The following is a 24,476-nucleotide window of genomic DNA, read 5'->3' on the forward strand; positions in this document are numbered from 1 at the left end:
TCATGAATCTCCACTTGTGGCCTGTACTACGAAGCAGGATGGGGTTAACTCAGAGTTTTCGGTCCTAAAAGACGCTGATTCACTTCTTACCGGTGAATATTATCTCCATGGTAACTTCCAGTATCAGTCAAAAGACATTTATTTGTAGATTAATACCGACGACATCCAAACTATGAAAGAACACATGGAATTATCTAGTAAACAAAAAAGTATTTATAGATTAATACCGACGACATCCAAACTATGAAAAAACACATGGAATTATCTAGTAAACAAAAAAGTGTTAACAAATGCCTCATGAAGCTGACTGAGAGAAGCCAAGTGTGTGCAAAGCTGTCATCAAGGCAAAATGGGGCTAATGCATTCTACAGATGGTCAGTCCGCCCCTGAAAAATGTCTATGCACACGTTATTATTAATAATAGTCATCAGGGCCGTCCCTGGCCAACTTGGGGCCCCAAGCGACATTGTGAGATGAGCCCCCCCCCCCCCAACCGACAGGAGTGGGAAAAAAAGTTTGGAAACAAAGTACTTTGCAAATATAATTCCTGTTTATTATTATTATCAACAAAGTTACTTTTTTATACAGTGAGGTAAATGGTAAATGTGCATGTATGTCGTTCAAATGCGTTTACAGGTGAATACGTCTGCATTTCTTGCCAAATACTAGCCTCAAAAAGATTAAAACATAATTAATGCAAATATAAACTACTTCTACTAATAATAATAATCATAATCAATTCAATAATACAAATACTATATTATTTTATTATAATATAGTTGTAATATAGTCATAAGACAAAACATGCTTAGTACATGCTCAAAAACTGATATTTCTTAAATCTGTATTCTAGTTCCCTCTGTCAGCAATGTATCAACAACTACACACACATTTCTATCAGTATTTCTCTGTATTGTGGTTGACATGATGATGACTGAGTTAAGGGGAGAGGCTGAGCATCACCATGAAATGTGCAAATTGACATAAAAATGAATAAAAGGGGAAACATGCTCCATGTTTTTTAGGCTGTAAACTTTAACTGTAATGTAAGCCAACTAGACAGACAGTTTATCACTCTTCCTCCTGTACATTAGCAGATAAAAGGCATAAAATGCTTGAATGAATGGTAGCCTAAATAAAGCTGGAAATAACTGCATCTCCATTAGCCTATATGGCATATAGGCAAGTTGTACATTTGACTCATACAATAACCCACCTTCGAGTGATGCTCTAGTACAGGGGTGGGCAAACTTTTTGGCTCGGGGGCCACTATGAGTTTTAAAATTTGACAGACCAGGGCCAGTAGCAGATCGGTGAAAAAATAGTTAGCTGTCCACTACTCATTAAACACTCGACACTCATTGTCGACCCTTCTTTGTTCCACTCATTGTTACAGATGCAGGTGCAAAGGGGAATTAGGTTCAAAGGTGAATTATTGCGTCATTGCGTCATCGTTTGCGTCATGACGTAACCGTTTACGTGCCTTCTTATGACCCACACAGTGGTTTACGTCGCTGATTTTCTCCGCAACACCGCTCACAACAACATCAATAGAGGACTGCGTCGGTTAGTTTTTAATCATACGAAACCAGATTAAATTAAAGAACTACTTCTCCAACCATATAGGCTACCTTTCTCCAGAGTGCCGTGGTTCATTGTTTATTAATATGGTTCAGCTACATTATCGCCCGCTGCAGTGCTGCTCGTGCACCGGAGTTTAGTCTACTGTTAACTCAGTGGTTCTCCAACTTTTTCTGTCAGGCCCCCCCTTTGGAGAAAAAAAAAAGTCGGGCCCCCCCAACACAAATAGTCAGGCTCAGTGGCGGCGCCAGAGATTTATTTTGGGGATGCTGTGTGGCGCGCCCCCCACTTTGAGAACCACTGTGTTAACCCGTGGCAGCGGCCGCTGTAAAGTTTTCACTGTCCGACTGTCACACAAGCAGCTGATACATAGGCTATCCCCCATCCCCATCAGTGAATGTGTTTCAGTCTGAATTGACGCTGTTTGGCATCACAACGCGGTTATGAAAGTTTCTCTGTGATTCTACAGGTGATGTTAGAATAGCAACCGAAGCTAATCAGACTATCTTACTTGTTGCTATCATTTTGTGGCATAAGCCGTTTTCTACACCCATATTTTACCGGCGTAGTTTTCGTTATGATTTTACTTTTGATGGCCACATGTAGCCCATGTATTGATTCCATCCGATAGCTGCAATAATACAAAACAACAGGAAAACGTCTGCCTCTTCACAATGGTCAGCGAACGGATGGATTAAAGTAAGGTCAAATAAACAGAATCACACTAAGCCTGGTTAGTGTTACCTGACTTTATATAACTGTTTTTTATAAGTGTGTGGTTGCGTTCTAGTCACTTTGCTCAGCGCTACTGCTTGTTATACTTGTATTTCACCATGAACTGTTATTGCTCAGGTTAATCTCGACTCCCTCCAATGTAAGCGTGACGTATTTTGTTCTTAGATCTTGCCGGGTTGCCGACTCCAGCAAAGGTCAATTGTGTCTAGAATGCGCCATCTAGTGGGATCAACTGAAATGCCGGGTATTGCAAGAAAAAGGCAAGATGAATGCAGTCTTTACTATAATTTGGACAATTTTGTACCAATATTTGGCGGGCCGGATTAAAAAGCCCAACGGCCGTAGTTTGCCCATGCCTGCTCTAGTAGTTTCTTCATGTTGTTTTTTTTCCCTCTTGCTTGCGCCGGAGTCGGACTGAAACTGTCTTTTTGCCGACATCTCTCCACCTGCAATAGTGGCCGTATATCAAAGCCGTGATTGGTCAGATGTCGATTCATTGCAACGGTGTCGGGTTACAGACGTGCTCCCCTTGTCACCCCTCACTCTTGCGTGTCAGCCGGGGGGGGGGGGAGAATTGCGCACAAGCCGAGTCGAGGCCCCCTGCGCGAGGCCCCATGCAGCCTGCATGATCGGCCTGTTTGATTGATTGATTGATTGATTGAAAAGTTTATTAACAGCTTGTATATTGGGTACAGTACAGTACAGCTCAAAACATACAATTGTTAAGGGGATGCAGACCAGAGAAAGACTTTCGTCTTGTTTACATCAGGGTCCCCCATTTCCAATTCATCATAAGGGGAGGGACGGCCCTGATAGTAATATACAAATAACACAGTGTTTCCCATACATCGACATACAAACTCCACAGACCCTCAACTCCAGTGTGTCTCACTCATTAAGGCGAGACACGGCAGGCGACCCCCACTTTGGGAACCCCTGTGTTTGACAGACAGGTGGCAGCCTGTGTAAAGGGTTAGAGCAGGATAGATCACAGAGATATGTAGAGGGGTTGGGTGTCTTAATGTCACTAGTCACGTTGTATTCTCACAACTATGCTCCTATATGACCCTTAGAAGACATTATAAATAACTTACTCCCTCCTGATTAGAAAGAAAATGTTGCCTGGTTTCCCATGACTCCCCCTTTTGTATGGATGAAAGATAATTCACACCAACCACGGTATCCCCCTTTAACCTCTGTTCAGCCAATGGCGTCTTTCAGCTGAGGAAGACGCCCAGTTTCCGTGTCGTCGTGTGCAGAGGCGGAGATAAAGAGGATACTGAGGCCAATAGGAGTGCAGCTCATGAATAATGTCACAGCTGATCTTGCGCATTCACCAACCAAAACCTTCTTCCTGCAACTGTCCCTCAATCTAACAGCAAACGCACCAAACCAATGTGGATCGCTGGCATTTAACTAGAGCCACCGCCCCCTTTTTTCTCACTGTCCGATGGTTTTAATGTTTTTGGACTGACTGCGACAGCTGCTCAAGTGTTCATCATATTCCTGAAGTTAGGACAAAACTGAAGGGTGAGCAGACATCCGTGTTTTTATTCTTAATTACTGAATACTTCCTAAAACAGACGGCGGCGCGCACGGACGCTGTCCTTTTGCGCGCGTCCGCTGCTCCAGGAGATGCATTTTGTCACGTCCGCTCCTCAGCTCGTGAGAAATACACACAGCAGCATGCATATTCAGTCGGAAGGTCTGATGTCGGGTCGATAGTGATGTTGTTTCACCTGCTAGTCTTCAGTCATCGCCCGAAGCAGTGCGTCCTCCATTGGGACGATTTTTGGACAAAGCCTGAATTTAATATTTTCCTTTCCCGAGACCTGTAGGCCCACTGAGCAGTTCAAATCAAAATATGACTTTGACAAGGGCATGAGGACGATAATTATAGTGAATGCATGTTCATGTGAGTGTCAGTGATCATTATAAAGCATCCATAAAGTGTGGCTTAAGCAGGTAAGGGTTCCCATACAAAGAGACCCTACATTGAAATGCAATGAGCAACAGTTCAGCTTTTACACTGTGGTATTTACCCTCGGTTTAAGGACAGTGGTTTGTTTATCTGTTTGTGTCTCCATCCATATCAGACTAAACTATACAACTGATCTCATGGGCTCGTTTAAAGTCCCTCTATAAAAAACGTGTTTTGCACTTCATTACTTCACTTGGATACCCCAGCGTCACTGTGCATTATATTGTGTGTGCTGTTGAAGTTCAGATGTATTTGCATATAGAGATGTTGGAGAAAGAGTCAAATAAACATGTCTGCAGTGGATATTGAAGATATGATCTGATGACACGGATACATACAAATGGTGAAAAGTGTATTTGGCAATATGTTTGTCATTGATTTGATGGCACTTTTTATTTCGATTGGTGTCCTGTTAGTCTAAACTAAACTCTAATCTCGAGTCTGAACTCCCTTTTGTCTGATATCAGTATCAGTTCAGGACAATCACTCAGACATTTGAGATCAGCTCATTGTTCACCAGAAATTCAATCAGTGAATCTAATCAGTGTTAAAGCCACTTTTTAGATAGTATTGTTTAACATGATTAAGAGCATTTCCTCTGTGACACAATCGAACTACAACTATTAGTTTTGGGGAGTTTTTTCCACATGTGTCAACTTGACATGATTTCAACATTTCATAGTAGTCATCAATCACTGGATCATATTTATACCTGATCCGTGCCCTTGTTTGTGTCTTTCTTCATTCTTTGACACATCACTCCAATATGTGTTCAGGAGATTGCACCAGAACTGAAAAATAAGTTGTATTTTAGTACATTTTATAGCAGGAGCGTAGTCCTTTCCTTATTATGCCGTGTGATTGTCTCCACTGCTAAAAGTGAGACTGATAATTTAACTTTTGTTGCAATATATGAATATACATTTTGTGTGTGTATGTGAAGTAGTCCTTCTGACCTGAAAAAACCCAATCACACAAACATATTTACATATAATCCCTATCACCCAGTGAACCACTTTAGGGTTGGGTGTTTGCACAGGATCCTATAATAACAGCCAAAGGTAAAGCTGATAAAGTGAGCAGAAAAAGAAAAAAAAACATTGAAACATACAGGATACTCCAAAGGGTGATTTATTTTTAAATAAAATAAACAATATTTAAAAATGTTTGACTACAATTGAAATCATCAGGGTTTCCCCAGGAAGGATTGTGAAAATTGTAAAATAATTGGGAAAAGTGGTGTTTACATCACAGTAGTGTTTCATAATAGTGTTGAGAAATAGTATGTGGACTGTGGAGTCTGTTAATGACTTGTGACATATCTGCAGGTGTGAGGAAATGTAAGTCACAAAAAGGTTACAGTGTTAAAAAAATCTCTCAGTTACTGTCATCTCAGGCAATTGGTTGAAAGTCATGCAATTAAACGTTTGTGTCTCCCAAGGTTAAAGTTATAAAACTGTAATCCTTTGAGCACAAATCACATTTCATTGTAAAAGGCTTGTTTCTAGTGTTAATTGCTCACACATCTAAAGACTCTTGGTAAATAAAATAAATCAATGACCATCATGTAAGTGGTCCCATCTCATCTGAGTGTGTTTATGTTTACCCAGCATGCCGCTGGCTCGCAGCCTCTCTGTCACGTCCCTGTCCGGACTGGAGGACTGGGACGAGGAGTTTGATTTGGAGGACGCTGTCCTTTTTGAAATTGCGTGGGAGGTCGCTAACAAAGGCAAGTCTGTCTGTGTGGTTGGTCCTTGCTCGTGTGTATTTATGTCTGCACTTTTTATGCAAATAAACAGTTTGCATTTATAAAAACTGAAAAAATGAAACTGTTTATACACTTTACTAGTTCCTCCCAGCTGCTTGGATAAAGCGGCAGCTAAATAAAAAACTTCTCAAATCACTTTTTAAATAATTATGTTTGTGGTCAGATTTTCTGGTCTAATCTTGTTTATTAACACACGCTGTAAAATAGATCTTTAATGCTTTGTATTTTATACAAGGTTAAATCTCATGATATCTTTGTCTGGACTTGTGTGTGTACGTGTGGCTCGTTTGCTTCATGTGTAAAGTTGGAGGCATCTACACCGTCATCCAGACCAAAGCCCGTCTGACCGCAGAGGAATGGGGGGAGAACTATTTCCTGGTGGGTCCCTACGTGGAGAGCAACGTGCGCACTCAGGTGGAGCTGATCGAGCCCACCAACCCGGTTCTGAAGAGAACCATCGACAAGATGAACGCCAGTGGGTGTAAGGTACTACCACACCTGCACCGTAAACACAACACTGCTGCTGAAATAAACCTGTACGTCACACTGAAGGACAAGGTCATTCTTACTACCTATAGTAGGATTATGTGAATGTGAATTACACCAAACATTTCAGAGATCATCTTCAGACCCATAAATTGTATATATAAAGATCAGGCGTTCACCACGTCTCTTAACCCAGTGACATTTCCTCGCAAAGGTTAGTGGTTGTATCGGTGTCTCTCTCTCGCGCTCACTCCACACACTCCAGAAATAGGTGTGTGTGTGTGTGTGTGTGTGTGTGTGTGTGTGTGTGTGTGTGTGTGTGTGTGTGTGTGTGTGTGTGTGTGTGTGTGTGTGTGGTGTGTGTGTGTGTGTGTGTGTGTGTGTGTGTGTGTGTGTGTGTGTGTGTGTGTGTGTGTGTGTGTGTGTGTGTGTGTGTGTGTGTGTGTGTGTGTGTGTGTGTGTGTGTGTGGTGTGTGTGTGTGTGTGTGTGTGTGTGTGTGTGTGTGTGTGTGTGTGTGTGTGTGTGTGTGTGTGTGTGTGTGTGTGTGTGTGTGTTGTGTGTGTGTGTGTGTGTGTGTGTGTGTGTGTGTGTGTGTGTGTGTGTGTGTGTGTGTGTGTGTGTGTGTGTGTGTGTGTGTGTGTAGTGTGTGTGTGTGTGTGTGTGTGTGTGTGTGTGTGTGTGTGTGTGTGTGTGTGTGTGTGTGTGTGTGTGTGTGTGTGTGTGTGTGTGTGTGTGTGTGTGTGTGTGTGTGTTGTGTGTGTGTGTGTGTGTGTGTGTGTGTGTGTGTGTGTGTGTGTGTGTGTGTGTGTGTGTGTGTGTGTGGGGGTCGGTAACCCGGGGAGTGCTGTGGAATGATGGGTCAAGGCTTGTAGTGCTTTTTATAGAGATAGTGCAGAGTTTTCAACAAAGCCTATCTTGAGTCACATAACCTTTAATCTCACAACAGACCAGCACCAGACAGTTAGTTTCGTAAAAGATATTAAAGTCCTGTGTTTCTACATTAAATCATAACTGCATTTCAGTTTAGTCGTACTTGAAAATTATCATCAAGGTTAATCATGAATGGAATGGTTGGATGTGTTAGTGTAATGAGTGCCTTACAAATAGAGCACTTTTATATTTAGTGAAAAAAACATGATGTGAACGTAAAAGTAGGTGCTCACTAATGCATGTAACCAAAGAAATAAGTTACTTATGTGAATATGTTTTCCTAAGATTGCGTAGTATTCGTGTTTGGCATAAACTTTAAATACAAATGTCTCTATTTCCCCTGTTTCTCCATTTTCCTGCAGGTGTACTTTGGGCGGTGGCTTATTGAAGGCAGTCCCTATGTTGTTCTGATCGATGTGGCGTTCTCTGCCTGGTCTCTGGACACCTGGAAGAGCGAGTTGTGGGAGCTTTGTGACATCGGCGTGCCTTGGTTTGATCGTGAGGCTAACGACGCTGTGCTGTTCGGCTTCCTGACGGCCTGGCTTCTGGGAGAGGTCAGCAGGAATAGATCTCTCAATCGAGAAAATGTTTATGCACATTGAATGTAACATTTTGTAGCTTTGTCACGTCAAAATGAAAGGCAATATACTTCGTGTTTATGTGCAGAGAGGATAAGTTATCTGATCTAAATCGTTTTCTCTACTATATCATTTGTTACTTATGACTTTAAAAACAGGCAGGATAATCCTCCTAATTTACTTAATTTGTATATTTTTGAAAAATATTTTGTTGTGTGTTTTTGTAATATTCACTTTGGCCACAAGAGGCTGAAGTGCAACACTCCAAATTGTAGCACTAAAAGCATGAATGTTTTCTTCTAGGTGAGTTTGAATTTCTTCATGCACTCTACTTGCTAACCCACATTAACAGTACTGTATTTAGAGTGTACAAAGAATTTAAGAACGGATGTTTTTAGTCTATTTTCAAACATCGGGTAGTGGTGTGCTTTAGCATATTTTCGTGAAAAATGAACATCACAACAACAAACCCCTTTTTCCCTCTCAGGGCTTCCATACTTGAAGCAACCATGAGGTATAAGTTGTTTGAATGCATATTGGTGTAGATGTGCATAGTCCATAATAACCCTGTTTTCTCCTGTATCGCAGTATGCAGCCCAGAGTGAGGAGCCTCCACACATCGTTGCTCATTTCCATGAATGGTTGGCAGGTCTGGGTCTGATTTTGTGCCGACACAGACAGCTGCCCGTCGCCACCATCTTCACCACCCACGCCACTCTGCTAGGAAGATACCTGTGTGCTGGCAATGTGGACTTCTATAACAAACTTGCAGATGTACGTGTGTAACCGTGTATACCTTTGTTACAAACCCCAAATCATAACAATCAGAAAAACATGCATTATCAGACAGATACTCTACCAAATGTTTGCTTGATTGCACTCTCTCTCCTTTTTGTGTCTCGTTCAGTTTAACGTGGACAAGGAGGCTGGCGATAGACAGATCTACCACCGCTACTGTTTGGAGCGGTCGGCCGCTCACTGTGCACATGTCTTCACCACTGTATCACAGATCACTGCCGTCGAGGCAGAGTACCTGCTCATGAGGAAACCAGGTGGGTGGAGGTGAATTGAAGTGTGAAATATGGTCGGACAAACGGGTCGTACAGGACGGGGATATGATGTATTTCTCACTACTTTCTTACCTAAGGTTTCATCATTATTATTAGCAAACTTAAGTCTGACTGGTTTCTCTGCATTTATGTTTTGCATTTAATGTCCTTATTTTTTCCATCGCACACAGACATTATCACTCCCAACGGGCTCAACGTCAAGAAGTTCTCAGCTGTACACGAGTTTCAAAACCTTCACGCTCAGAGCAAGCATCGGATCCAGGAGTTCGTCAGAGGACATTTCTACGGGTCAGACAACATTAACAGCACATTTAAAACTGAGCAACGGAATGCAATGCCTGCTAGTTAAATGCTCTTTTTAAAATAATTGTGTAAGAAAGAGAAAGATCAAACTCCAAAAAATATAGTTATTTTTAGGCAATTAGGATAAAGAAAACATTGTAATAATCCAGCTCTTGTGACAGATCTTGGTTTGTGTTTGACCATCAGGCACCTTGACTTCAACCTGGACAAGTGTTTGTTCCTCTTCATTGCTGGACGGTACGAGTTCTCTAACAAAGGAGCCGACATCTTCTTGGAAGCGTTAGCCAGACTCAACTATCTGCTGAGGGTAAGTGTGTGTGTGATTGTATTCAGCTGTTTACGTACGTGTGTGAAATGTTCAAATCTTAGTTGTGAGAGTTTAACCTCATAGTCCTGTATGTTCTTCCTGTTGCAGGTCAATCACAGTGACGTGACCGTCATTGCGTTCTTCATCATGCCAGCTCGGACAAACAACTTTAATGTTGAGACACTGAAGGGCCAAGCAGTCAGGAAACAGCTCTGGTGAGGTTTCTTCTTACTGTATATTCAACATAGTGATTGATATTGTGTCAAGTGTGTATTGGAATTGCTATACTCATTGACTTCTTGTTGTCTTATTAAATGTATTCTCCTTTTTGTTTGTCCCTAACAGGGATACAGCTCAGACTGTGAAGGAACGTTTTGGAAAGAAACTTTATGAATCACTTCTAGTGTAAGTTGACTACTTTCAGGCTCCTTCGTGGCACATTTAATATGAGAAATTACCTTTCGTATGCCTAATTCACACTTGGGCGTGACAAAGTGTGGCCTGAAGGCAAGCTGTCATTTAATGTCTCAGGCGGCAAAGGCTGCTTCGACCAGGGCTGTTGTGATTAAGTGTGATATGGTGTGACCAAACTAAAAGTTGGAGAATGTTGTGGCCAAGTGCAGCCAGAGTGTACCCGCAGCCAATTATTACAAGAACTTTCTACTTGAAAACACAAACATCATGGGGCAAGCCCCCTTGTGTAAATTGAGCCTTATAACATTATCAAATTAAATGTGTGGAAAGATTTAGAAAAAACTTGATAAAAAAAGTCTAATAACAAAACAAAATCCAGAAGCTTTGTGTAGACATCGTTGAAACAACCTGGTGTACTTTCCTCTTTCAAAGAAAATATGCTATTGTAGCCATTTAACACATTTCCTGCAAGTCTAAAACAAGCTGTTTTTATCAGTGGGCAGCTGCCCGATGTGCAGAAGATCATTGACAAAGAGGACTTCACTATAATGAAACGGGCCATCTTCGCGACTCAGAGACAGTGCCAGCCTCCAGTCTGCACTCATAACATGCTGGAGGACAGCAGCGACCCCATCCTCAACTGTGTGCGCCGTATCGGCCTTTTCAACAGCGCTGTCGACCGTGTCAAGGTAAAATCAGCTATCAAAAGTCCTTAAATGGCCTAAAGAGCCACACAAACGTGCTTTTGGTTCAGCCTGGGTTGAGGCAAGTTCACATGTATATACACATGATTCAAGCTTCATCCCCCTACACTGATCCTGTTGTTGCTTTAGTTAATCCTGATACTGAACGTCTTCTTTAGATTATCTTCCATCCAGAATTCCTCTCGTCCACCTCTCCTCTTCTTCCTATGGATTATGAGGAGTTTGTAAGAGGCTGCCACCTCGGCGTCTTCCCCTCTTACTACGAGCCTTGGGGCTACACTCCAGGTACGCCTCCTGCATGCTGACGATGTGGATGTATGGGTGTAGCCTTATTGTATAATATTAACATCTTAATCAGGTTTAGCAAATATTGGGGCTTAATCTGATTTTCTTCCAAACATTAGGGGGTGAGAATTTGTGATGGTAAATATAGTTATGTGATAGGTGTGAGTGTAAATGGCTATTTGCTAATGCTTTACTAGCTTTACTACTCTTGGCACTACGGAAGAGGATTAGGGCCACATAAAAAAAAATGTTGTGAGGATTTGAAAAAAAAAAAAAAAATTTTTGTTCTGAGAAAAAAGTCAGAATTCTGACTTTAATCTCAGAACAAAAAAAAAAATTTGTTTTGGGAGAAAAAAAGTCAGAATTCTGACTTTAATCTCAGAATTCTGACTTTAATCTCAGAATTCTGACTTTAATCTCAGAACAAAAAAACATTTTTTTTTTTGGGAGAAAAAAGTCAGAATTCTGACTTTAATCTCAGAATTCTGACTTTAATCTCAGAATTCTGACTTTAATCTCAGAATTCTGACTTTTTTCTCAGAAATACCGGTAACTGTAGAACCAGCTTCACTGCGATTTACACATTGCAGTAGGCAACAATGGAGGACGTGAGTGCATTTCTGCGCGCCAGAGGGGTCCAAGAGGAAACCATAATAAGTCATTTTACAACCATCTGCAATGTGTAAATCGCAGTGAAGCTGGTTCTACAGTTACCGGTATTTCTGACTTTTTTCTCCCAAATAAAATGTTTTTTTTTTGTTCTGAGAAAAAGTCAGAATTCTGACTTTAATCTCAGAATTCTGACTTTTTTCTCAGAACAAAAAAAAAACATTTTTTTTTTCAAATCCTCACAAAAAATTTTTTTATGTGGCCCTAATCCTCTTCCGTATGGCACACCGTTTTTCTTTTTGTATTTAGTTTATTCTGTAAACAATTTAAGGAATTATTTTTTTATATTAAGGTTAAAGTTGTTCTTTATTTGTTTTTCCTTGTTTATAAAGCTATATATCTCCTTATCCAATTATATGTATATGTCCTTATCCAAGATAACAGCATAGCAGATAATTAGTTTTAATGTTGTCCAGACATGTATTTATAACAGGTTGTTATTTTGTATTATATTGAATGCCTGTTATCATTATTTGGTCAAAAATCTCCAATAAAATAAGACTTGTAAACAATAAACATGCTAATATGGGCATTACTGTTTCTGTCACCTTCAGCCGAGTGCACGGTGATGGGAATCCCATCAATCTCCACCAACCTGTCAGGCTTCGGCTGCTTCATGGAGGAGCACATAGCAGACCCCTCAGCATATGGTGCGTTTCATATTCAATCTGTTACATAATCAAAGTGTGTCTTTTTAAAAAGAAACCATGGGATAACACATTGTTTTCCACATCATGCTGTTTCTTTCTGCAGGTATTTACATCCTGGACCGGCGGTATCGGGGGGTCGACGAGTCGTGTAACCAGCTCACGTCCTTCCTGTTTCAGTTCTGCAAGCAGAGCAGACGCCAGCGGATCATCCAGAGGAACCGCACCGAGCGCCTGAGTGAACTCCTGGACTGGAAATATCTCGGCAGGGTGAGAAAACAAACCCCAAGGACTCATTTTGTCTGTGCGATAACTTCAAGATGAATTAATGTGTTTTCTTGTTTCCTGCTCCAGTATTACATATCTGCCCGTCACATGGCCCTAGCTAAAGCGTTCCCTGACACCTACATGTATGAACCTACTGAGCCCACCTCCGTAAGTCATGTGATGTATGAATTCAAGGTGAAATCTTCACACTCCACCCACTGATTGTGATTCTGAAGCCTTTTGGTTCTCGTCCTCAGACCTCAGGTTTCAGTTACCCGCGACCCGCCTCTGTGCCTCCGTCTCCATCTCTGTCCCGCCACTCCTCCCCCCACCACAGCGAGGTGGAGGACAACGATGAAGAGGAGCGCTACGACGAAGATGTGGAGGCAGAAAAGGATCGCAAGAACATCCGCCAGCCCTACGCCCTGCCGTTAAAAAACAAAACCTCTCCCCTGGGGGCCAATGGAAACGGCAATGGTGACGATGATGAAAACTGAGACACACAAACACACACTTATACATACACACGCATACATGCTCACACAAATACATGCACATTTCCACTGGTGAAACTTCCTTGTTGCAATCATTGAAGTCCTCATGTATTTCATAAATGTGTGCAGTCGTGTGAATGCGAGTGTTATATTTAATATCGACTTGTTGATGGAAAATAGCATCACTGTCCCAACCGGTTCGTACCTCAGAGATTTTAGACAAATATATGTTCGTTTGGTATGTTTTTGGTATTGCTTCAGTCACACCAGCAGCGTGTCACCACCAGCAGTGTAACCATCGGTTAGTTTTGTGGAAGTATGTGCAGCAGCTAGAAAGGGCTAAACGACGAATCCTGAAGGAAACTAATCAGGATTGCTGGATTTTATAGTGTACTAACACTGGATAACATACTGTAGGTCAAGAAACATTGAAAGGATAACTATTTTGAGCCGAAGTAGGGTTTTTTATACTTGATTTAATAATGGTTTAGAGTGAGGAAAATATCCTGATCCTCCTTGCAACCAAATTATCATCTGTACAAAATCAAAGCTATTTTCCTGGTTAAAGAATCTCTCTTGTAAAGACGGTGTCAGTGAGGATTCAGTGGACAGCACAGTGTAGCATCTATCTTTCAAATGCTTTGGAATGGAAATAAAATGCAAAACACACACACACACAAACACAGCAACCAATAATGTCAGAAAACAAAAGATGTTCTTCTCATTTTGAGGATATGGTGTGTTTTAATTTTCTTCCCGCCATATTGTATCACAGCCTTTCAGTGACGATCACAGATGAACAACCTTACAATCCTCTATCTGTTTGTGTGTGCTTGTGTGGATTACTCCGGGGTTTGCAAAGTATTTATTTGTGAAGGTAAAGAGATGAGACGGGGAGGAAAAAAGGGACAGAAAGTAACAATATTGAGAATTGTGTCTTCAATGGAAGAAGGAAGACTAAGGTTTTACCAGGCTCACACTCCGTACATAACGTAAGAGCTTTATCATTTGTTAAAATCTTGCACCAGATGAACTAATAATAAAGTTGAAATAAACATATACCTGTTAGTGTTTTACAAAAGATCACTGGCTCTTCTTTTCTTGTATGCATGTAGTGTATTGGAACACAAATTATGAGGGTCTGTGGGTTTTGAATTCTCAGTAACATATTGATCCAGTGACTCCGCTGATTCATCTGGATCTTCTTGCTGTGGGGATGTCGAGCTCTCCTCTGCTTCAGCACAAGTAGATTCGGCCACCGTGACCCTTGCAAACTGTAAGAGAACAAATCATAAGGGTTAAAAATAGGATTGATCACTACTCACATTACTTGCACACACACAAACTCAGGATATTTTCTGTACTTATGACCTAAAGTTATTTTATGGCATTGTTTTCAACAGTATTCAGAGAAAGTACATTTACTCAAGTACAGCTTTAAGGTACTTGTTTTGCATTTAATGCAGCTTTATACTTGTAGTATACGGTATTTCAGAGGGAACTGCTGTACATTGCTAAGGTTTGTTATTCAGCATTAGATGCCTCTGTATCACATATAGTAGAAAAACATCAGGAAATTAAGGAGTGGGAGATTTTTATTTTTAAGAAGCCTCAGGCCAGACTTAAACAGGAGACATAGTGGTTTCATTAAACTACCCCTGAAATATTGTTCTTTTTACTTCACGGATTCCTTTAACAGACAGCTGTAGTTAATTGTTGGATCTCATACATTTATGAAATATTTTGTTGAAGATCAAACACTTTGTGCTTGTCACCCCTTCCAAAAAGTAGTTTTGTTGCTTGAAGTTGATTTCTTTGTAAGAGAAAATGTTTGCAATTTTGGTAGCAGAACTTCTTTCTTTACATGTACATTGAACAGCTCTTTTCTTGCTTTTATTTATGTTGAGTCAAGTCAAGTACTATTTATTTGAAAAGCCAAATGTACAAGTTTTACATGTGAGTCTTTTGTAACAGGTTTTCCTGGTTGGAACCTCTGGACTAATGTACCGACATAATATAAAGTATATCAGTAAAACGTGTCCATCTTCATATACTGTAGGTACATCAGTATAGTGATGGATTAATTCATTACTATTATCAATATCTATTACAAAAAATGTCACTGTGTTTTTAGATTTGTATTTCCACTGAAGTAAAGGATCAGACCATGTTGGACTCACCTAGTAAACTATTCCAGAAGGAGTTGTATGTTGCGCTGCCGGTTACAGCTCCCAGTTTGGCTGGGTTCCTCCTCACTGTGTGCACTGAGAAACCAGCTGGCCCAGTCACCTCCACCTCCACCACATGGAAGTCACTTAACCTGGAGGTAGGAAGAGGCCTGACAAGTCAAGTAGAGCTCAAGATATAATAGTCTGCATCAGGTAAATGTAGAAAAGACGTACGCTGTGTCGGACACTATCTCTCCCTGAACCCCAGTAAAGCCGAGTGTCCCTGCTGCCACTGCTGCCGCTGCCATGGTGTTTACATTGTTTGGAGCAAGTGGGCACAACTCTGCCACTGAGCCTCTGAACAAGACACGCCTTCCCTCTCCCTCCGTCCAATCAGAGAGGACGTCTCCTGTCAGCCGGAAGCAGGATGGATGCTTGGACATTCTTATGAACAAAGCCTGAAAACAAGTTAGGAGGACAAATTGTTTTGTCAGAACAAGCCTACATCTCCTTGCACCACAAACTCCACACCTGTGTTACCTTCAAACCTCCACTGTCATTCAGCCTCTGGATGTCCTGGCCTCCCCATAAGGCACCACTAGGGACGTAAAGTGTCCTACCATGCAGCTGAGCCGCCTGACGCAGCTTCTGGTTGAGATCAGGATCTGAGAGGGCAGAGGGAGAGCCCACCTGAGAGAAGGAGAAATACATGTACAAAAGAGGATGTGATTAATTGTTCAAACTTGTGTGAGAAAGTGTGTAAAATTAGCTTCCAAAAATGGTCTGTAAATCTGAAAATGCTTTTGCAACTATCACATCTCCCACACGAACAGAACAATCTTACCAACAAATGAGACTGAGCCAGGAACTGAATCCCAAAATCCTTCACTATCTGAGGATGGCACACCTCTACAATCACATCACATCGCCTGTAAAACACACATTTTCAATAAGTATTTTCAAAACATATCATAGGGTATTAGTTGGATTTCTTCTGCTAGCAAAGAGATCATACAAACACATTAAAAGTGGTGTTCTGTGTTTGGTTTCATATCCATTTTGTGTGTGTTCGCACCTGTCTGCAAAGGATGATAGGTCACCGAGTATGAGTTCATCAGGAACTAAGCCTTTGAGCTTGTCAGAATTCCTGTTCCAAACAAAAGCCAGCGTGAGACCGAGAGGAGCTCCATCTTTAAGGATCCTCTCCACCAGGTACTGCCCTGAAGAACACATGATACAATATTGAAAGGCATGAATATAACTGAGCAAAAGACTCATAAAGATGTATGAGATTGAGAGGGGGAGTTCACACCTAGATGTCCGTATCCTACAACTCCGATCCTTTGGGAGGGAGAACTGGTTGCCATGTCCTCTGCTGAAACTAAAAGTTAAAATCCTTCACCAACACACCAACATGTCTGTTTTTGACCTTACTCCCTATCTTGACAAGTATACTACTTTCTATGTATCGCTGTACTCACCAGATAATACCACAGCCCTGCAGAGTTGTGTTTCTCCCAACGTGAAGGACAACCAACAACTCCAGGAATTGTGGGTAAGCACAGTGCAAAGTTTGACTGAGCGAGGCCATAGTTAATCATTGTTAGTTCTCCCATGTGGGGTATTATCACTGAGCTCCTCTTTCACATGTTCAACTCCAGATGCATCCAGGATCTCTCTGTAAAGTGTATCAGAGAATTAAACACTGTGTGACGGATGAGGCAGAAATCAAATCTTGATTTACATGATTTTTAAAATACTTTTAACTCCTATTTATTTTTACGGATGTATTTACCATTGACAGTGAGTGATTCTGATTTAGACGTAAGACATTTCACAGTTCCCGCTTCTCCATGTGAAGATGTGTTGCTTTTGCTTTTGAATATTTTTAAATATCTTTTGAATTTTTCCTGCAATGTGTTATTTTACTCTTAATACTTTAATTACATTTTCAATATCATACCAACCATGCAACCACTCTCGATGCATTTCTTTTACTTGTATTTTACAGTGTGCTATTAGTACTTTTACTAAAGTAAATAATCTGAATACTTTTTCCAGCACTGTGGTTAATTTAAACAATGCACTGTGAAATACTTTTCTTTGATCAGATTATTATTTATTCACAAATACATACCACAGTCAACTTTTTAGCTTTCTAGTTATAGTTGTTGCAGAGATGAATAGTTCATTTTTCATTAGGTTTAGAAATATAATTCAACTACTAAAGAAGGTCCTTTTTCTGGGCCTTTCTCCAACAATAATGTGTCCATGCCAACAATCATGAGAAGTCAAAGATAGAGAACGACCTTTATTATATGAGTTTACTACTAATTCAACTTTGCCCCTTTTATGTCGATGTCATCAATATATCCCAGCCGAAGATATTAAAGGTCAGCAGTTTGTCCATGAGAAGTGAAACAGGCAGAACATTGATTATCAGCGTACAATCAGACAGCAAAGGTCGGGACAAAGTTCATTCGTGTGAAATTCCAGCAGACTGAGAGAAGCAGCAGAGATTCCACACTGGAGGGAACAAGACGAGAACATCTGGATTTATGTGTCTGTAACAAAGACAGTAAAGAAAAAAGAAGACAGGTTCATCCAACTGAGACCGACTGACTGTGAGACGATGGACATCCTTGACACTCATGCCTACGACAGGCGGCAGAAGAGATACACGGTATACCTACAAATAATTTACTCCCATTTACAGCTCCAACTTTCTGCATGTGAAATGGATAAATATGTCAAATTTCAACAAATTATTGAGAATTCATATTGTGACCTATCTCCTTGTTTGTTTCTTTCTTTCTCTGTCAGTCTTGTGCTCTCTTTGTCTCTCTCCTGCCTTTCTTTTTGTCCACAGCTTTGTACTTCTACCTTTGGACTCCTGACTCCCCGGGATCCATCATGTCTGCAGCCGTCAAAACGGCCCCCGCTCTGCTGCTGGCGGCAGCCGTGCTGAGCTGGAACGGAGGTCAGAGTGTGCTGGGTGTGGTGGGAGGACTGGTCTGCTCTGCTGTGGGGGACTGGTGCCTGGTGTGGCCTGAGCATTTTCTGCACGGTAAGAGTTTGTTGGGGTATTTTAAAGATTTTAAATAAACAGTGGTGGAAGAAGTACTCAGATGTACTTAGGTAAAAGTAACAATATCAAATTGTCTGAAACGCCTCCATTGGATTCCTTCTGTAACGCAGCCCTCCCTATTGGCTAGCACTCCAACACAATGTAGGTGATAAGCTAAGGGGCGGATGAGCATAATATGGCCCATTTTAGTAAAAGTAGAAAGCCTTGGCATCAAAATATACTTAAAGTACCAAAAAGTAGTTCAATCATATATATTAAATGTGTGGATTGTGTTGTGTTCATCACAGCTGGGAAAGGTGGAGACATTTGTAATTGCTTTCTTAACTGGTGCTGGATTAACCTATAATTATATTATAATATGTTGTGTATCAGTTGATTTATATGTTGTATATCATCTGAACATATAAAGCAAGTTTTTCAATAATTTCAGTCAAGTAAAAAACTTTTTACTTGAAATTATTGAAAAACTTGCTTTATACAAAATTGGCTTCCAAAATGTAGTGGATTAAAAGTATAAGTATATAGTGCTTTGGGCTTTGAACTGACAAAACAAGACATTTTAAAACATCACCTTAAACATTGGGTACTTGGATAGACATTTTCTCACAATTTTGTGACATTTTATAGACCAAACAATTAATTAGTAATGAAAATAATTGTAAATTGCAGCCCATCCGGTCAATGGTTAAATCTGTGCTAGGCCTAAAAGAGAATATATAATGTATGTGCAATGTCTATATATGTAAATAATCCTAATGGATTTTGCAAGTATTTGTTTACTTTATGTCATTAATGCATTGTTTGTCCTAAGCATCTCACTTATCTGTTGCAGGAATGGGAGCGTTTGCTGCGGCTCACCTGCTCTACTCATTCACCTTCCTCTCCAGCAATTATTCAGCATATTCCGCTTCCTCTTCCGTCTGTTTTCGTTTTCTGTATCTTATCCTTTTTATGATAGGAGGAGGTTTTTACATCTACATATTTCCATTCCTGCAGACAGCGCCAGACCCAGAGCTACTGGTTCCAGCTGTGGGGATCTATGTTGTTTTGATTGCTGTAATGGGGGCATTAGCCATCAGATCCCGCCACACAGCAACCCTGTTGGGGAGTTTGTCCTTCATGGTGTCCGACCTGTCGCTGGCTCTGCAGATTTTCAAGGCGACACCGCCAATGGAGTACGGTAATGCTCTTGTCATGGTGACGTATTATTCTGCACAGTTACTAATAGCTGTGGGCGATATAAAGGCAGTGGAGAACAAGGATGACTTTTCAAAATGGAAGAGGTCCTAAACAGCATCCATGAGGCATCCCTAGAGTCTGGAGTATCTCCATCAGCCTCATGAATACTACAACTACCTATACAAACTTCATCTTATTAGTGTTTAATTTCAACACATTAAGTACAGGAAAAGAGGAAACTAGAAAGACAGTTCTCCTTTTTTCCCAACACTTGATGGCTACTGGCTAATTTCAAACAAGTTATTAAACAGCAAGATATTTAAATACCACAGTTTACAATCAAAACTAAAAAAGAAACTGCACATACATCAGTTTAGAATAATATCTGTATTCTCTTATTTGTGCCAAAATATTTGAATTTTGTGTGACATCCATGTGTTTGTGTAAGTTGTGCCTGTGGTGGCAAATGTGAGCTAACCATTATATGTATAAATACACAAATGGCTTTTGTAAATAATAAATAAATAAATATGGTGAAAAAAAAGTTGACAATGATGTTCATAATTCTGAGTCAGGTTTTAAGAGACAATCAACTACTGTGACATGAAACACTTTAACTGCAAGACGTCAAACAAACCTAACTTACAACAATTAAATGAGTTACACATGTTACTAAACTCACTTTGGGATTGATTAACACATCAAACATAAAATACTTCCTATTACATGTGATGGTGAATGACATTTTGTTAGGTATTACAATTAGGATATGAAGAACTGAAAACACTGGACTAAAAGAACAGCTGACTCGAAAAGGTATTTTCTATACATTTCACTTATTTACACAGTAAAATCCAGCCTTTGTGTGACATGCAAAAATATGGACAACATCTGTGGTAAAAGACAAAGATGTTACTGAACATCCACAAGCCACGATCATAAATGTTCGGTTACATCTTTGGACACTGATATCAAAAACCGGTGAGGTTATTTAGACTTCAGCGATCCATCCCATTGTCATCTGCCTGCGGCCCGTGGAAACACAAGCCTCTCAAACGCTCACAGAACTCAAGTTCTTCCTGTTAGAAACAAAAAAAGTGACTTTAAAAACTGGTTCATGGAGAATTATTAAGCCAATTTATACAATATAGATTTCTGTCCTTATTGTCCTAAAATTCCCTATTCACATATATAAATGTAATAGTCCGGCAGTGGCTCAGTCAGTAGGGGCTTGGACTGTGAGCTGTAGGGTCGCCGGTTCAAGTCCCCGAACAGACTTAAAGTATGGAGTGTGGACTGCTACTTGGAGAGGTCCCAGTTCACCTCCTGGGCCCTGCCGTGGTGCCCTTGAGCAAGGCACCAGACATTTTTCCTCAACACTAGATTATGCAGCCATGCATTAGTAATTCTGTACATGAGAAAAAACAACTGTCTTATAACCATGTCTCCTTTCTTATGAAATAAAAAGTAAAGACATTGTTTTAGCTCAGCTTCCTACATGGTTTCAGTTTAAATATATTTTTCAATTAGGCTCAACGACAGATATATTACCTCACTCTCTTCTTTTCCTTTGAGCTCCTTGAATCGCTGTTTGAGTAACTCCTCCAGACCCAGAGCAGGAGTACTGCAGTCTTTGAGGCCCTTCGGACACTCTTCCACCAGACTACACAGACACCAGAGGGTATGTTAATAATGTGAAGCATAAATGTCAAAGTGTGAGGAAGTAAGGTAGAGTGTTTCTTACCAGCAGAGGGCACCGAGCACGTGTTCATGGACAGGTGAGTGAGGTGTGCGGAGAACAGATACCAGCTGCTGAACCATTCCCATGGAGACAACTGTGTCTGTAGGAAGGAAAACAGATAGACAGACCAAAGTTAAAAGAAACTACTTTACAGAGTCAGCGCTATAATGCTTGTCACACTGCATAGGTTTTTTACATGTGGTTCATCAAGGTCATGATGAAATGGTTTGAGGGATTTTTGTTCATGTTTATCAAATCCTGAGTGGTCAAAAGTATTACATTTAATACCAAATCTTGGTAAAAAAGGTACTCAACCGAACATATAACATAATAGAGCTTGGGGATAGCCATCAAATATTTTATCATAATGTTCTAAGCTCTTATACGTCTTTAAATATTTGAATAGGAGCCTAAACAAAAATCTTATTACAGATTTATGACTAGAATAAATATTCAGGTTCACAGTCATCAGATGATATTCATTACTTATATGTGGCATAAACTGTTGTAGCGCTATCTCCCCCTTAAGATCTTTGTTTTATTTTGACTCCATTCTGTCCCCATGCCTCTCTTCTCTGTACCTTTCTGTTCGGGTTCAGCCATCAGCAGGTTGAGCAGAAGAAATGCCGACTTGGTCCTGAGCTTCTCGTTGTCCGACTGCATCCCTCGCATCAGCACAGAGTAACCATCGTTGGACAAGAACTCCTTCAGTCCTTCCTCCTGTTCTCGAACCAGACCTAAAGTCCCAACAGGATACAGTTAAAATGTTGTTGTGAGGGGCACTGTTTCCTCAAGGTTTGTACGGCTTTTTAGTGTTCAAATTCAAGGCCCTCCAAGGTAACAAAAACAGGAAACCTCATGAAGCCGAAATTAAGTAACAGTTTTTTTCATTTCTGTATTCATTGTTTATTTAATAAGCTTTGGATATTATATTTTATTTTTGATAATGATCATTTAAAGCTAAGATAGTGTGGGATGCCAGAAAGACATTTTTATTAAACCAATAAAAGATTTTTGGTTTAGACCAATCATTTTGTAAATGTAACACCAGATTAGTAGTAACTAATTACTTCTATCACTAAGATAACTCCTAACCTTAAAAACATGAAAATTAACATAAAATGAAGCATTTTCCCAACGTTCCCAATACTTTGCTGATTTAAAGTATCCTAAAAGTCAAGCGATTACAATCTAGACTTATCGCTTTAATCTTTCAATTCTGTCAGAAACACAATTAAGGCTTGTAATTAAACTTTTTTATAATTTATAATTTCCCAGTTTTAAGTAGTCAGTTTTGAGAATGAACTGCCTTGTAGTGGATTCTCCTCTCTGTCTTAGATACTCACACGACACAGCGTAAAGGGCCTTCACTCTGACGGTGGGGTTGGGGTCTGAGTCCGTCAGCTGCAGCAGCTTCGGCAGCGCCCCGAGTTTGAACAAGTGGATCTGCACCTGCGGCATGTTCTGGGCACAGGAAGCGATGAGATGGGCAGCGCGCCACCTCAGTCCACTTCGGGAATGACACAGATACTGGGAGATGCTCAAATCCAGTCCACCAAGAGTCATTAGGTCTGTGAAGAACAGGAAGAAGACACACAGTCAGGATAGAGCACACCAATAGTATTTCATTCATAACTTCTTTGTAGCTGCAACATCTGATCTAAAGAAAATGTAAACTCTAATGGTGTTAATTACAAACCTCGAGCATTGTCCAAATTCTCACACAACTCTGACAGTATATCAAAGATTGATTCCCGCTCATCTTCATCTTCTTCGCCCCGTTCCTCCTCTCCTCTCTCATTCTCAGCATCTCGCTCGTGTTTTAAGACTTCCAAGCACTTCTTAATTTGCTCCACTTCATCCATCTGTCCTTTGCAGACTTCTGCGAGCGCACCTTTCAGCCACAGTTTCCTCTGGAAAAAGAAAGACAGAAGTACAAAAATGTTTCTGAGTTTTCTTTGATGCATCTTCTTCTTTGTTGTTATTGTTTTTCTCCCTTCCTTATTCTATTAAAAACTCAAGTGTAAGGTTAAAGGGGTTGAAAGTCAGTGTTTGCTGCTCCTTGTGAATATATGTATGGTACAATTATGGTAATTAAATACAATTGACCCAATTAGAAAGTCTGACCTTGGACTTAGCAAGGTGTTGGGGTGTAAGGGTTTCTGTTCAAACCCTTCTCAAGGTTTAAATATATAGTTAACACAAACATCATATAGTAAGAGGCCTTTACCTCCTCTGACATGGGCTCAATAGGAGAAGGTCCCTCTGCAGCTGAACCAGCATCCACAGCCAGCTGCAAAACCCCCCCTAGGTTCTGGGGATATCTTTTTGGCTGTCTGTTTTCTGCCATTATGGAGCTGAGGAGAAAAACATTAAATATTTATATTTTTTCTTTTCTTTATGTATTCAAGAACATATAGTGTTTTGGAGTAAGTCCATCTCTTTTTGTGAATATTACATTTCCCTATAAAAAACGAATTTACTGTACAAACAAAACAAAAATCTGCGTCCATACTATCATAATATCAGCCACAACTCGATTCAGAAATGACGTACAGAACAGAAGCCCAAACATAGAGCAAACCCATTTAACTCTCAAGATGCTAACATTGAGGGCAGTCACTGTTGTTGAGCTTTACACAACTAGCTTTATAAACTACATCCATACATAAGCCTTAAACTTAACACACTTTACCTTTACAAACGTCCTTTAAAACCGTGTTGGATGTACTCACGGGGTGTTTTAGAAAGAAGATGACTCCCCTTTAAACACAGTAATACGAATGCGCCAGAACATTCTAGCTAACACGAGTGTAAGGAGGCTGCCATGCTGTACTGTAAAATGTGTACCAAATGGGCAAGCTGAATTGTGTTCTTTTTTAGCCGAACTACTTTCTTCAGCCCAAAGTCATTTAAGTCTTTACGATTTGTAAAAAAAAGTCATTCATTCAGAATTACATTTTTCGTAAATGAAGCTTAATTCAAGCTGTTTTTGAGAGGCAGAATACCAAACTCCACTATATTTCCGTGTTTACGGTAAATATGTGACGTTAATACGCAAGACGTTCAAAGAGTATCAG

The 24,476-nt window shown here is 40.4% G+C and overlaps 4 protein-coding genes across 8 annotated transcripts; 2 read left to right on the plus strand and 2 right to left on the minus strand.

Moving 5' to 3' along the window:
- The first annotated feature begins 3,637 nt into the window (after nt 1-3,637).
- Nucleotides 3,638-14,301, plus strand: gys1 (glycogen synthase 1 (muscle)). 2 transcript variants are annotated; one of them, XM_034212910.1, is made up of 16 exons: nt 3,638-3,846; nt 5,908-6,026; nt 6,370-6,551; nt 7,845-8,036; nt 8,649-8,834; nt 8,968-9,112; nt 9,301-9,418; nt 9,620-9,740; nt 9,849-9,955; nt 10,086-10,145; nt 10,651-10,843; nt 11,017-11,143; nt 12,367-12,462; nt 12,566-12,729; nt 12,814-12,894; nt 12,984-14,301. In XM_034212910.1, exons 2-16 carry the CDS (start codon nt 5,909-5,911, stop codon nt 13,221-13,223), a joined length of 2,130 nt encoding a protein of 709 aa, XP_034068801.1. In that variant the 5' UTR covers nt 3,638-3,846; nt 5,908; the 3' UTR covers nt 13,224-14,301. The 2 variants fall into 2 exon arrangements, with proteins under 2 accessions (XP_034068801.1, XP_034068800.1); XM_034212909.1 differs by lacking the exon at nt 3,638-3,846 and adding an exon at nt 3,931-4,231.
- Nucleotides 13,945-16,936, minus strand: aspdh (aspartate dehydrogenase domain containing). Of its 3 annotated transcripts, none has more exons than XM_034212913.1 (8): nt 16,870-16,936; nt 16,701-16,769; nt 16,464-16,608; nt 16,233-16,317; nt 15,929-16,078; nt 15,623-15,846; nt 15,401-15,540; nt 13,945-14,494 (listed from the first exon to the last, which is right to left on the minus strand). In XM_034212913.1, exons 2-8 carry the CDS (start codon nt 16,753-16,755, stop codon nt 14,457-14,459), a joined length of 837 nt encoding a protein of 278 aa, XP_034068804.1. In that variant the 5' UTR covers nt 16,756-16,769; nt 16,870-16,936; the 3' UTR covers nt 13,945-14,456. The 3 variants fall into 3 exon arrangements, with proteins under 3 accessions (XP_034068804.1, XP_034068806.1, XP_034068807.1); XM_034212915.1 differs by having other exon boundaries at nt 16,701-16,763; nt 16,870-16,932; XM_034212916.1 differs by having other exon boundaries at nt 16,701-16,760; nt 16,870-16,923.
- Nucleotides 16,937-17,065: 129 nt separating this feature from the next.
- On the plus strand, nt 17,066-20,204 carry tmem86b (transmembrane protein 86B). The gene is made up of 4 exons (XM_034212917.1): nt 17,066-17,191; nt 17,885-18,071; nt 18,212-18,455; nt 19,309-20,204. The coding sequence occupies exons 2-4, from the start codon at nt 18,021-18,023 to the stop codon at nt 19,764-19,766; spliced, it is 753 nt and encodes a 250-aa protein (XP_034068808.1). The 5' UTR covers nt 17,066-17,191; nt 17,885-18,020; the 3' UTR covers nt 19,767-20,204.
- An 8-nt stretch (nt 20,205-20,212) lies between these two features.
- Nucleotides 20,213-24,430, minus strand: hspbp1 (HSPA (heat shock 70kDa) binding protein, cytoplasmic cochaperone 1). 2 transcript variants are annotated; one of them, XM_034212912.1, is made up of 8 exons: nt 24,132-24,430; nt 23,627-23,753; nt 23,096-23,309; nt 22,743-22,967; nt 21,978-22,133; nt 21,400-21,496; nt 21,207-21,318; nt 20,213-20,734 (listed from the first exon to the last, which is right to left on the minus strand). In XM_034212912.1, exons 2-8 carry the CDS (start codon nt 23,744-23,746, stop codon nt 20,654-20,656), a joined length of 1,005 nt encoding a protein of 334 aa, XP_034068803.1. In that variant the 5' UTR covers nt 23,747-23,753; nt 24,132-24,430; the 3' UTR covers nt 20,213-20,653. The 2 variants fall into 2 exon arrangements, with proteins under 2 accessions (XP_034068803.1, XP_034068802.1); XM_034212911.1 differs by having other exon boundaries at nt 24,092-24,430.
- Nucleotides 24,431-24,476: the final 46 nt, after the last annotated feature.

Source organism: Gymnodraco acuticeps, unplaced genomic scaffold, assembly GCF_902827175.1.
Source record: "Gymnodraco acuticeps unplaced genomic scaffold, fGymAcu1.1, whole genome shotgun sequence".
NCBI classification, from domain to species: Eukaryota; Metazoa; Chordata; class Actinopteri; order Perciformes; family Bathydraconidae; genus Gymnodraco; species Gymnodraco acuticeps.

Excerpts from the sequence above, each read along its gene's own strand:
- gys1 (XM_034212909.1), top strand. Across the intron at positions 6,552-7,844 it reads TGAACGCCAGTGGGTGTAAG|GTGTACTTTGGGCGGTGGCT; the intron begins GTACTACCACAC and ends ATTTTCCTGCAG. Across the intron at positions 12,463-12,565 it reads AGCAGACCCCTCAGCATATG|GTATTTACATCCTGGACCGG; the intron begins GTGCGTTTCATA and ends TTCTTTCTGCAG.
- aspdh (XM_034212913.1), bottom strand. The coding sequence starts at position 16,755 with ATGGCAACCAGTTCTCCCTCCCAAAGGATCGGAGTTGTAGGATACGGA. Across the intron at positions 16,318-16,463 it reads CTATCATCCTTTGCAGACAG|GCGATGTGATGTGATTGTAG; the intron begins GTGCGAACACAC and ends TGTGTTTTACAG. Across the intron at positions 14,495-15,400 it reads CTTCTGGAATAGTTTACTAG|TTTGCAAGGGTCACGGTGGC; the intron begins GTGAGTCCAACA and ends GTTCTCTTACAG.
- tmem86b (XM_034212917.1), top strand. The coding sequence starts at position 18,021 with ATGGACATCCTTGACACTCATGCCTACGACAGGCGGCAGAAGAGATAC. Across the intron at positions 18,072-18,211 it reads GGCGGCAGAAGAGATACACG|TCTTGTGCTCTCTTTGTCTC; the intron begins GTATACCTACAA and ends TTTCTCTGTCAG. Across the intron at positions 18,456-19,308 it reads GCCTGAGCATTTTCTGCACG|GAATGGGAGCGTTTGCTGCG; the intron begins GTAAGAGTTTGT and ends TATCTGTTGCAG.
- hspbp1 (XM_034212912.1), bottom strand. The coding sequence starts at position 23,746 with ATGGCAGAAAACAGACAGCCAAAAAGATATCCCCAGAACCTAGGGGGG. Across the intron at positions 23,310-23,626 it reads TTGAGCCCATGTCAGAGGAG|AGGAAACTGTGGCTGAAAGG; the intron begins GTAAAGGCCTCT and ends TTCTTTTTCCAG. Across the intron at positions 22,968-23,095 it reads GAATTTGGACAATGCTCGAG|ACCTAATGACTCTTGGTGGA; the intron begins GTTTGTAATTAA and ends TGTTCTTCACAG.